The sequence below is a fragment of the Pelophylax lessonae genome (assembly GCF_965119305.1).
Source record: "Pelophylax lessonae genome assembly, chromosome: 4".
Taxonomy (NCBI): domain Eukaryota; kingdom Metazoa; phylum Chordata; class Amphibia; order Anura; family Ranidae; genus Pelophylax; species Pelophylax lessonae.
In genome coordinates, this window is record NC_138771.1 from 309,971,789 (window position 1) to 309,985,317 (window position 13,529).

General features: G+C 39.9%; 1 protein-coding gene across 1 annotated transcript in view; it reads left to right on the top strand.

Annotated features, from left to right (window-relative positions):
- The window catches only part of CDHR2 (cadherin related family member 2), a gene marked incomplete at its 5' end in the record, with an annotated part of 172,541 nt that overhangs the window by 43,953 nt on the left and 115,059 nt on the right, over positions 1 to 13,529 (top strand). Inside the window, 3 exons of the mRNA XM_082253570.1 lie at positions 6,724 to 6,879; positions 8,473 to 8,637; positions 11,226 to 11,287. Of these exons, the coding sequence (XP_082109696.1) occupies positions 6,724 to 6,879; positions 8,473 to 8,637; positions 11,226 to 11,287 (383 nt within the window). The remainder of the gene's footprint in view (positions 1 to 6,723; positions 6,880 to 8,472; positions 8,638 to 11,225; positions 11,288 to 13,529) is intronic.

Genomic DNA, 13,529 nt, shown 5'->3' on the forward strand with positions numbered 1-13,529 from the left:
TGCACAAGTGACCCAATTACAAGTAGCTTGGTGGCACTCACAATGGAGGAAGATACGAGAGCACTCGCAGGGTCCCCAGAAGAGGAGCCCTCATTCGATCCAGCACTGTGCACATTTGCAGCTCTTCTCTCCCCTCTCTTCTGGGTGTCGCTCATTTTCTCCCAGTGCTGTCAATCAAAGCCAGTGACGAGAAAGCGGGAGCGGGGCCAAGATGCCAGCACGCACGAGTGCCCCCATGTAAAGCGACTTCCAATGGGGGCACTGGACAGAGGGAAGAATCCAGGAGCGCCAGTGGGGGAACCCAAAAAGAGGAGGTTCGTGGCCGCTTTGTGCAAAACCATTGCACACAGCAGGTAAAAATATTTATTATTTTAATAAAAAAATTAAATAAGGCTTTACAGTTTAGGTTTACATTTCACTTGCAGCAATTTCCTGGTCACTAAACTCTTTGCTTAACCGCTTGCCGACCAGCTGCTGTAGTTTTACTTTAGCAGGTCGACATACCTGTATGTCGCTTTGTGGGACCGCTAGTGGGGGCGCCACAGGTGGAACCAATCAGCAGGTTCGGCGGGCGCGATGTCCACTAGGCACCCGCGATTGCTCCCTGTGGAGACAGAACGGCGGTCTGCCGCTGTAAACTCGGCAGACCGCTGTTCTGTCAGTAATGAACACAGGGATCCTGTGTTCCTCCTATTTAGGTACACAGGTCTCTGTGTTCAGGCAGCAAATCCATTCCCAATATAGTTGGAAAGCACCCCTTAGGGACACATTTACCCTTTGATCGCCCCTGGTGTTAACCCCTTCCCTGCCAATGTCATTAGTACAGTAACAGTGCATATTTTTAGCATTAATTACTGTAGTAATGTCACTGGTCCCCCTAAAAGTGTCAAAAATGTCAGGTGTCCGATCTGTCCGCCACAATGTCGCAGTCCTGCTAAAAATCGCTGATCGTCGCCATTACTAGTAAAAAAATAAATAAATAAATAAATAAAAATCACATAAATCTTTCCCCTAGTTTGTAGACACAATTTTTTTTGCGCAAACCAATCAATATACACTTATTGGGATTTTTTGTACCAAAAATATGTAGCAGAATACAAATTGGCCTAAATTGATAAAAAAAAAAAAAATAGATTTTTACATTTTTTTTTATGGGAATTTTATATAGCAGAAAGTAGAAGCGGAAAGTAAAAAATATTTTTTTTTTCCAGAATTGTCGCTCTTTTTTTGTTTATAGCTCAAAAAATAAAATCGCAGAGGTGAGCAAATACCACCAAAAGAAAGCACTATTTGTGGGAAAAAAAGGACATCATTTTTTTTTGGGTACAGCATCGTACGACCGCGCAATCGTCAGCTAAATTACCACATTGACATATTGCAAAAAATGGCCTGGTCATTAAGGGGGTAAAACCTTCCAGTCCAGAAGTGGTTAAAAATCCCTGACTGGGATAAAAAAGTTACAAATGTTACAAATGTTTCTGAGGGGATTTTATTATTATATTGCATAACCCTTTTGCTTCATTCTGTTATGTGCATTAGTAGATATACAGAAAAGTTTGTTTGTAACTAAAGTTTGCCATACACATAGAGATTGTTTTCTATTCAGCCTGTAGGCTACATGACATTTATAAATTAATTTCTTGCTTTGGCTATTGTATTTTGACAGCCATCTGATTAGATGAAGGAACTGACATATTTACACCTGGCTTCTCCAACTTTAAAATTGAGGGTGTCATGCAGGAGGGGGACAATCACTGAGCAAATTTCAACAAGTTTATCAGGATCCAGACAAAATTTGCTCCATGAATGGTCAGCCTAATTAAATTTCAGGCTGTATATAGGTGGGACATTTATCTCCAGGGGGAAGCTCAGAATTGTATCTGGCTGATGGTGGAAATCACTGTTTTGGGGTGTCAGGAGAGGAAATGGTTAACTTCATATAAGCCTTGTAAACACACAGGGTGACATTTATCAATTCTCTCAGACAGCTAGGCAATGCTTACCAGGAGCAGCAAGACGGACTTAAAGGAGAAGTATAGCCAACTTCTCCTGGGGATCACAGGAGTGCGGTTCGTTCTGCCCTTCTGTGACCCATTTTCAGCCGACAGCGGGCTAAAGCTCACTGTCGCCTGACATTACAGAGCCAGTCCGGGCTCAGAAAAAATACTGACCATATGGTAGTGCTTTGATGAAGGCTCCATAGCCAAAACGCATCAGCATATAGCCTGTACCTGTTTACCCATGTAATAAAGTACTTTTATGTAGGAGCATCCAAACTGCCAGCCTTCCTGATTCAAGAATTTTACCTATGGGACCTGAACACCCTGGCTAGAGCACCGGATTACAGTTCATGAACTTCCACATTAGCAGTAGTAGAGCTGGGATAACAATTTGTTTTCTCATATGGTTGGGGTCTGCCCAGAAGCCTGGACCGGCAGCTGGCTCAGCCTCTAGTGAGCCACTGAGAGCCTGAGCCAGCCACTCCTGTCCCCTCCACAGCCCAGTGCTCCGGTGAGCGCAGAAAGGGCAGAGCAGGGAGGCAGCTCTCTGCTCATGGAATACTGAGAACTGAGTGATCAGCGCTCATTGAGCGCTCAATTCTCAGTCTAATGCAGCACCCCCTAGGTGAGTATAATTTTATTTATTTTTTTAACTCATACTTCTCTTTTAAGACAGGAGACAGAGTAATTATAATTAGGAAGAGCAATTTATACATTTCCTCTCAGCTACTCTAAAATGCAACAGAATGAAATCTGTCCCGACTACTTCTTAATAGGGATGGGCCGAACACCCCCCCCCCCTTTGGGTCTGGTATGGATTTGAGGGAAACCCCATGCCCAAATAATAAAAAAATGGCGTGGGGTCCCCCCCAAAATCAATACTAGACGCAGCTTGGCAGGTCAGGAAAGGTGGGGGGTGAGCGAGTGCCCCCCTTCTGAACCATATCAAGCCATATGCCCTCAACATGGGGGGGGGGGGGGGTGGGTGCTTTGGGGCTCTGATGGGGACAAGTGCCACTTCATGAAAACCCTGGGCTGTGATTATCAGGGTCTGCGGGACTTGATGGGGACAAGGGCCTCTTCATGAAAACCCTGGGCTGTGATTATGGGGGTCTGCGGGTGGGGTGATTATCGAAGTCTGGAAGCCCCCTTTAACAAGGGGGCCCCAGAAACTGGCCCCCTCCTATGTGAATGGGTATTAGGTACATCGTACCCCTATCCTTTCACCAAAAAAGTGTACAAAAAAAATAAACACACAAAAGTAAAAAAATAGTGTCCCCCAATGTAAATCTATCATGAATTACACCGCACGCCACTCCCGCGGACCCGAAAAAAGAAAAACCCCAAAAACTCCGCTCTCTGTGAACGCTTCATGCAGACTACTTTTTTGCGGTTTGACAGTTCCTATATAGGGAATGGGCAGGGGCCCCCTCATGAAGTTACGGACCAGTGCATGCAGGGTCGGTGATGTCACGAGGGGCGGGGCTGCCAGGTGATGTCACCGGTGTGCCCCCACCCATTCCCTATATAAGAACTGTGAACTGCGAATAGGCAGTTCGTGGAAAGTGTTCACCGAGAGCAGAGCTTTTTTTTTTCTTTTTTCGGGTTGGCGGGTGCGGCGGGTGGCGTGATTGACGATGGATTTACATCGGGAATACACACTATTTTTTATTTTTTTTAAATAAAGGACTTTTTAAAAACTGTCTTGTGTGTTTATTTTTTTGTATGCTTCTCTGGTGAATGGGTAGGAGTACGATGTACCTGACACCCATTCACATAGGGGGGGACAGGATCTGGGGCCCCCTTGTTAAAGGGGGCTTCCAGATTCCGATAAGCCCCCCCACCTGCAGACCCCCACAACCACAGCCCAGGGTTGTCGGAAAGAGGCCCTTGTCCCCATCAACATGGGGACAAGGTAATTTGGGGGGCACCCAAAAGCACCCTCCCCATGTTGAGGGAAAACTGCCTGGTATGATTCAGGAGGGGGGGGGGCACCCGCTCGTCTCTCCCCCTTTCCTGGTCTACCAGGCTGCATGCTCAGATAAGAGTCTGGTATGGATTTTTTTTACATTTTGGCGTGGAGTTCCCCTTAAAATCTTTAACAGGCCCGAAGGGCCTGGTGTGGATTTTGGGGGGGACCCCATGATGTTTTTTTTTTTTAAATTTTGCCATGGAGTTCTCCTTCAAATCTATACCAGACCCAAAGGGCCTTATATAAATGTTTTTTTGGGGGGGGGGACCCCACGCTGTTTATTTTCATAATTCTGTCATGGGGTTCCCCTTAAAAGCCATACAAACCCAAAATTGTTTTTACCCCAATTTTTTTTTAATTTACATTTTCTTTTTACAATTATTTTTTTAAATTAAGCTCTCAGCAGGGAAGCCTTAACAACCTATTGACTGTGTGATTGGCGGGCGAAGTGCCAAGAAAGTTCAGGTGTTAGGCTAGTACCTGAATGGGCGATGTTTAGGCCAAACTTATGCTCGGCCCAAACCGTTCACCCATCCCTAGTGGCACCTGAACACTGTAACCCCTCACAGTTACTCTTGCTGGGCACAGGATCGGGCCTTGCTGTTAAAAATTAGAAAAAAAAAATAGAAATTACATGCACCTGTCAAACAGGTGCGGAAAAATTGGGCCTTGGGTGTTAGTGGTGACTGAACACTGTAACCCCTCACGGTTACTCCTGCTGGGCACAGGAACGGGCCTTGCTGTTAAAAATTAGGAAAAAAAATTTAAATGACATGCACCTGTCAAACAGGTGCAGAAAAATTGGGCTTTGGGTGTTGGTGGTGCACTAAACCAAAAACATTGTTTTTGCAGTGCATTATGGGGTGCTCGTCGGTGGGTGCGACTCGAACATCCTGTTTATCACTACTTCTTAAATGTGTATCTGCTTTGAATGAACATCTGCCTTATATTCAGTGGTAAAACATGTATGCATGTGCAAGTGTACTGCAGCTTGTTGCCCAGGATTACAGGTGCAGGGCTTAAAAAAACACATAAAAATTGACCTGGGCCCCTCCTGTGTTTGGCAGAAAATGTGTGAAACCATAGATCAATTTTTGACATAGCGTAGCCAATATTGCAAGTACAAGTATTGAGCATTACATCACCACTTATCACATGCACTTCACTGAAAATATTCTAATCTAATAAAGTAATTCTTGTTTATGAACAATGCTGAACAATGCTGAAAAATCCAATTTCACCCCTGATGCTGCACGTACAGTAACTGGTACCTCAAACAGTTTAATGGAACAATCAATATAGGGGGGGGGGGGGTACTGCGCTTCAAGGGTGGTATAGTGCGACTCGATGTATCACATAAATAAAATTAAACTTCTATTTCCTAGTCAGACGGTTATAATATACAGTAGAGTAGATATTATTTCTTGTCAATAAATAAATGAATATTTTTTCTTAATCAGGAGGGGGAAAGTGCTTTTGTGCAATCAAATCAATCATCAATCTTCATATCATCACTAAAAATATGATTTGCTTACTAATTACATAAAATGATATATAAAGAGTGGATAAATGGTGTGCAAGTTGATAAAAAATGTGCTCCTTTTGTGAACCAAAATTTAAAATTATGCAATTATCTATTCTTTATAAGGTGCCAATATATATTAGTGCAATAAATCAACTAGTAGCTCCAGTGTACACTTTATAAAAATATTCCAAAACGTATATATTAAAGTGCAAGTGCTTGTGTTAGTGCAGGAAAATTCATATATATAATATATTTCAATGTGGGTTTTTACAAATTCTTATTCCTAAAAAAAAATATATAAAAAGTAAAAAATAAAAGTGCTATATTGTCCAATTTATAGGTGATATTTTCCCAACATCTCTTTATATTCAAATATCTCAAAACATCTCCTCCACCTTAGGTGACCGTGAGAAAAGGTACTCTTCAGTGCTCTCACTTATAGGTGCACTAGCTGCTCACTTCAATTATGCATTCAATACGCTTATGGTATTTATGCCAGCTTTAGTGACTCTCCTCTGTTCCTGTGTCAGCGTGTCACCATTCAGTATTCTTAGGAGGACTGCGAGTTCTCCTTAACCAGGGGGGATATTAATCCTTCCTCTGTCTGGCATGCGATCGTTAGAGCTCAATAAGATAATGGGGCCATCATAGTGTAGTAGAATATTTCATTTATTTTCCACAAAAAACATATAGTAACTCACATTTAAGACTTTTTCAAAGTGCGTTCTTTAGCCGCGGGACTTAGCGTCTGTGTCCCGTAACGTCCCTTCCGGTTTGTTCAGTGTACGCCCCTACGCGATACGTCACTATACCACGTGACTTCCTCAGGGGATAAAATAGAAGTTTAATTTATTTATGAGCTACATCGAGTCGCACTATACTACCCTTGAAGCGCAGTCCCCCCCTATATTGAAGTGCTTGAACACATTAAGCCTTATTGATGGCTCTTAGATTAAGTAACTTCTTGAATTCTACATTAATCTGTACTCTTTTTTCATAAGCTACTTTGATTGTTAAAGGACTACTAGTAGTGTAACTTAGCAGAAATAACATATACTACCTGTTAATTTAAGTTAAACTTTTTTTTCTTCTATTTTCTTTCTTCTTTTTTTTTTAATAGATTTAACTTTTTTTTATGTCTTTTTAAAAGTAACTATGTAACTCTTTGCTTTGTGCTTTTTTTACTATTTGTACTTTTTTTATTATTTTATTTTATATATTTTTAGGATCAGAATGGAGCCTTTAACCTGTATTTGAGGGGAAAAGATGCTGACTATTTTACAGTATCTCCAACTCGAGTGATTAACACTGGTCTAGTTCAGGTTCTGGTTAAAAACTCTTTGGCTATTGACTATGAAATTGTTCACGTGATGAATATTGAGGTATGATAGTATTGAGGATGATAAAATGCAAATCTATTTTTTGAGAAATAATGTTGAACATGATGTATGATAATCCAACACCAAGTAGAAGATATTTCTTCTTAAGCACATATTATTCACATCTTTTAGTGGAAACCATAAAACCTCTTTATGGTTCTCCTCAAACTTCTGCCATGAACTCTCAAGTTTTGCTTCCACTGTGTATTTATAGGAAATAACTGTTTGTGTCAATCAACCTGGTGCCAATGTGTCTTCTGCAGTTTAGAAAATGAAGGATGAAAAAACCTAACATCCCCCTTTATGGGTTCTTAGGGCTCACACCTATGCAGTTTGCTTTTGAGTGTTTCTGCAGTGCTGTTTGTGGGTTTTTAAATGCAATTTTCCTGCGATTTTGCAGCGCTTTTGCTGCAATTTGCATTTTTATATGCTTTTTGTGGGTAAATTTTGTTGGGCAGATTAAAAACACAAATCAGAGAAAAAATGCAGTAAAAATGAACTACATGCTTTTCTGCAGCTTCTTCATTGAAGTCTATTGAACCAATTGAATTGCGTTTAAAAGTCCATGACCCTTTCCAAAAATGCAGAGGCACAAAAATGCATTGATGGGAACGTGCTCCATAGGACCTCATGTTAAAAATAATGTCCTGCGTGTCTGAAAAAAGCATGAAAAAACGCATTGGAGTGAATGGAACCTTACACCTGTGCACATGCAGTAGACCATGCATTAACATGCACTGCAGTAAGACACTGCTTTGAATGGATTGCAGATGTACAATGCAACTAAAACCAGATGAGGGCCTTTATTTTTTTTTTATGCTGATGTTGCAGTAATGTAATGGTCTAATGCAGTTGTGACCAAATTCATGCTTAAAATAAACACATCATTAAATTTCTTGCCTTACAAAAATTTACTCAGTGTCTGTCAGCAGCAACACAAATCATTATTATGTATTTTTATTTGGGAAATTCTTTAAAAAAAATAAAATTACCTCTTTCTTCTCATTTGTTAAAAAAAAGTGCCCTCAGCCTATGCAGTCTAGATCACATATTCTCTGGCTACCAATCAGTACTTCAGAAAGTATACTATTTTAAGCAGCAGTATAATAGGATGATCAAAAGGTTGGTCTCATATACATAGATATTCACAAAATATACATAGAATCACAGCTTTATTTGTGAATAAACCACGGTAATGGTTTTCATTAGGTTGATCTCTAACACAAATATATCTAAAAACGTCAAATGATACATAAATAACTTTAGTTAAATCAATTTCATCTATTAAAAATGAGAACCGTTCAGGTTATCGCAGGCTGATTAAGTTATTCATTATCTTAGCCTGAAAGAGTCAAATTATTGGCATGCTCAGTTATGTTATTGATGACTAATAAAGCATAAGTACTGCGAAAACTGCAATGACAGAGAAAATAAGTAAATAAAAGGTCTTCAGCACATAAACACTGCAATTTCCCTAATAACTCCTAAATAAATAAATGATCAAAACTGTTTTTCTGTGACGTAGCCTGAATAAATGACATACTTCTTTTTGATACCAAGTCAACCTTTTTTTGTTTTTACCTTTTTCTGCATTAGATTGTGGCTAATGACACAGGAAATTCATATGATTGCTGCTCCGTGGCTAATGTGATCATCCAGCTGATAGACATTAATGATCACATTCCAGAATTTCCTGATCCATTGTATAAGCTTGAGGTTGAAGAGCACTGTGCTAATGGTACAAGTCTAGGAATAATTCAGGTAAATAAAATGAACTTCATGCTGGGCACATACGTTATGATCATTTTTCAGTTTGGTCAAAATTACATTTGTTTGTTCATTCCTTGTAGTGCATCCAATTACACATACTATTATTATTATTAATATTGTACTTGGCTTATATAGGGCCAATAGTTTGCTGAACTACAATATAAAAGGAGATAGTATGGTTGCAATACAATTCAAAACTAGAGAGTTAGGAGGGCTCTGCTCATATGAGCTTACAATCTAAATGAGAAGAGCAAGTGATACAAAAAGTAATAACTGTGTGAGGAGGAGTTGACAGAGAAAATAAAAGTTAAATGGTTAGGTACTGTGTTTTTATCTTTTCTTTCTTGAAACATGACCCAGTGGAATAAATAGACTAAACTTTGCACACTATATAAAAAAAAAAATTAATAAACAAAAATAAAATAAAAAATGAAAGTGATTGTAAAGGTAAAATTAAAAAAACAAACATGTCTATACTTACCTGCTCTGTGCAATGGAATTGCACATAGCGGCCACAAACCTCCTCTTTTGGGGTCCCCCAATGGCGCCTTCTGGCCCCTTCCCTCTGTCCAGTGCCCCCATGGGAAGCCACTCCCCTTGGGGGCACTCGTGCGTGCTCACATGTCAGCCCTGCCCCCGCTCCCTCATCACTGGCTTTGATTGACAGCACTAGGAACCAATGAGCGACACACAGAAATGAGGGGAGAGAAGAGCCGCAAATGTGCACAGTGCTGGATCGAATGAGGGCTCTGGTAAGTAAAAGGGGGGGGTGAGGGGGGATGCTGACACCTAAACATTTTTTACCTTAATGCAAGGAATGCATTATGGTAAATAAAGTTTAGGCTGTACAAGCACTTTAAAATGTACATGGGCAAAATGAAAAAAAATATTTTTAGCAGATCTCTGTAATACATGCACTTTTCTCAATGTTTTGTCTCTTAAAAATGCTGCAAGTATTGAAAAATACCTGTTGATCCTGCAAGAAATTCAATGAGCTTTACACTTCCAGTTGTGTGCTTACAACACTTCCTCTGTTAGGCACTCTTGTACATAATATTTTACTGATGTTTATCCGCAGAATTTTTTTATATTGCCTCTGAGAGCGTTGCTGCATTATGGGACTTTATGCAGCCATGTGATTGTCCCGTTGACAAAAATGCACCTGTGTTCAGATCTGTAAAAAACAAAATGCTAACTGGCTACAGCAGCAGTTTTTTCCGCCTGTGCGCAAAAGGCCTTAGGCTTCATGCACACAGGCATACAAGGGCCATACAATCTGTAGATCCTGCATAATCACTGCCCTGGGACTCACAAATGCTGCATACACCCGCCCATTAAGATGAATTAGAAGATGTGGCAGTACATAGTTATGTGCTGGGAATTGTGTAAAGCACCTGTACATATGCAGCCATATGCTCCGAATGCAGATAGTATGCTTTTATAGCATATGCTCATAGGCACTATGTAGTAGCTAAAGGCAATGTGGTATGTAGGGATACTATAAGAGCTGGGGGCACTATGGGAACTAGGAGGCACTGTGGAGGGTTTGCAGCTGCCTGGGTGCCTTAAGGGTAATGGAGTAGGGTATGGGGGAAGGGAGTTGCAGCATATAATCCACCCCTCTCCCCCTATTAGTACAGTCAGCTGTTGAAAAGTGAAACTTCCTACTTTCCCCAGTCATTTGATGAGTCCATGACTGGGAGTAGAAGGATGGGACTTCACGCTCCAGCAGGTGGAAGCACTGATGGCAGACTGCTCTGAATTAAGGGAGGCATTGATCTACAATGCCATCTTGTGATGCCTAATGGAGCAGTGCCATGTGTTGGAACACATAGGACACCTGCTGCCACTTTGCAGCCTTAGTAGCAGGGAAGGAACAATGAAAGTCTGCTCCTATTGGGCCAAAACACCGCCATGGGCCCCTTTACAACCACGTGGACTGCAATGGTGGTAGTTTTGCCACTGCGTGTAAAGACGCCTTTACATGTATGTACATGAATGTACATATAATGTATCTGACTGCAGCTAATACATTTAATTTTATCATTTAATATATCAGGTCTGAATGGGAATAGTAACCTCATAAAACCATAAAGGATCGAAATTACCTTGATACCTGTTTGGGTGTTAGTTGTGGTATTTTAGATTGGAAATGGAACATATTTTATTTGTTAATATAATTCACAAATGTAAATAGTTATCTGCAAGAATGTTTTTCCAACATTTGCTAAAGCATATCTAAATCAAAAAACAAAAATAAAATATATTGCAGATACCTAGTCCTCAGATGTGATCGCTGTATTAGTTTCCTTGTTTCCTAATCCTACAAATAGCTTACTTCCTGTTCTAGGGTGCCTACCCTCACTCGCTTCACTGTTTCTATGGATGGAGCCATGGATGTCAGCTTAGGAAAGCACTACAAACATCTTTTCTGATCTTCATCTCTATTATATGGAGATGGAGGAATTAATATTTTGCAGAAGATAGCATGGAAGGAAGATAACATTGTTTAATAAATCAGATCAGTTCACAGGAAGTGACAAGGACACCAGTCATCTCATTAAAGTCTTTTGTTTCAGGCAACAGACCTTGACTCTGGAATATATGGATTAATTACATATGGCTTGCTGCCACCATCCATGTAAGTATGTGATTCGTGCCTATTTATGATCCAAGAAGGTATCTTTTCTCCACATATAAGAATGAACATACATAGCGGAAGTATACTTTAGCCTCTCACTTTCCCCACTACCCTTCTTTCTTTACACTGTTAGAACAAGAGAACAACCAAGTGGATCTCCAATCAGAATGCAAAGTCAAAGCTTTTAACATAGATGCTGAACTAACAGCAACAATGTATAAACAGATTCAGGTGTCCCACAAAAAAAAAACAAAAACAAAAAAAAAAAAACATAAACACAAATCAAAAAATAAAACATGTACAAAAATATCTTTAATAATGTGATTGTTCCCCTAAAACCCTAACCCACACCTGAAAGCAATTAAAATAATATTAGAGTGGAACTGTATCGGATCACCACAAATCGAAAACATTATTTAACTAATTTTTAAAATTCAAATCAAATTCAAAGAAATAGCTTACTAAGGATAGCAGCATAAGGATTAAAAACAGTTAATGTTGATTGAGACAGTTTACTTCCACTTAACATCCACTGGGATGATTGGATCAGTAGAATTACAAACTCAGAAATAATCAAAAAACCAAAACAATATAATAGAAAATGACTGTACTTCAAAATATTCTAATCTATAATTGCACTCAATGAATCAGGTTACATTGGACAAAAACTGAAACAAAAAATACCGTACAGTGTGTATATATATATATATATATATATATATATATACTGTGTATATATTCAGTGCCTTGAAAAAGTATTCATACCCCTTTCCACATTTTGTCATGTTACATCCAAAAACATCCAAAAACGTAAATGTGTTTTTATTTGGGGGATTTTATGTGATAGACCAACACAATGTTGTGGCATATAATTGTAAAGTGGAAGGAAAATGATAAATAGTTTTCAAATTTTTTTACAAATAAATATGTGAAAAGTGTGGCGTGCATTTGTATTCAGCCCCCCCCCCCCCCCCAGTCAATACTTTGTAGAACTACCTTTTGCTGCAATTACAGCTGCAAGTTTTTTTATGTATGTCTCTACCAGCTTTCTACCTCTAGAGAGTGAAATGTTTGCCCATTCTTCTTTGCAAAATAGCTCAAGCTCTTTCAGGTTGGATGGAGAGCGTCTGTGAACAGAAATTTTCAAGTCTTGCCACATATTCTCAATTGGATTTAGGTCTGGACATTGACGGGGCCATTCTAACACATGAATATGCTTTGATCTAAACCATGCCATTGTAACTCTGGCTGTATGTTTAGGGCCGTTGTCCTGCTGGAAGGTGAACCTCTGCCCCAGTCTCAAGTCTTTTCCATCCATCTTCCCATCAACTCTGACCAGCTTCCCTGTCCCTAACGAAGAAAAGCATCCCCACAACATGATGCTTGTCACCACCATGTTTCACGGTGGGGGTTTCATGGTGTGTTCAGGGTGATGTGCAGTTTTAGTTTTCCGCCACACAAAGTGTTTTGCTTTTAGGCCAAAAAGGTAAATTTTGGTCTCATTTGACCAGGACGGCTTCTTCCACATACTGTGTCCCCCACATGGCTTCTCGCAAACTGCAAACGGGACTTCTTATGGCTTTCTTTCAACAATGGCTTTCTTCTTGCCACTCTTCCATAAAGGCCAGATTTGTGGCATGCATGACTAATAGTTATCCTGTGGACAGATTCTCCCACCTGAGCTCCTCAGCTCCTCCAGAGTTACCATGGGCCTCTTGGCTGCTTCTCTGATGAATGCTCCCCTTGCCCAGCCTGTCAGTTTAGGTAGACGGCCATGTCTTGGTAGGTTTACAGTTGTGCCATACTCTTTCCATTTTCAGATGATGGATTGAACAGTGCTCCGTGAGATGTTCAAAGCTTGGGATATTTTCTTATAACCTAACCCTGCTTTAAACTTCTCCACAACCTGTCTGGTTTGTTCCTTGGCCTTCATGATGTGGTTTGTTGACTAGGGTTTATTCACCTATGAGGGCTTCACAGAACAGCTGTATTTATACTGAGTTAACCTCCCTGGCGGTATGATTGTTTCTGATTTTAGGTGCTGAAAGCGGTACCATTATTTTGCATGTAATTCTTAAGAACGAGGAGCCCAAACCAACTATTTACATATGATTTTTTTTTTACTGTGCGTTCTTCTTTATAACATCTTGGGTATGATAAAGTTTGAAACACAAAATCATAAATTATAAAATAATAAATAACTATAAATATACTGTATATATATATATATATATATATATAT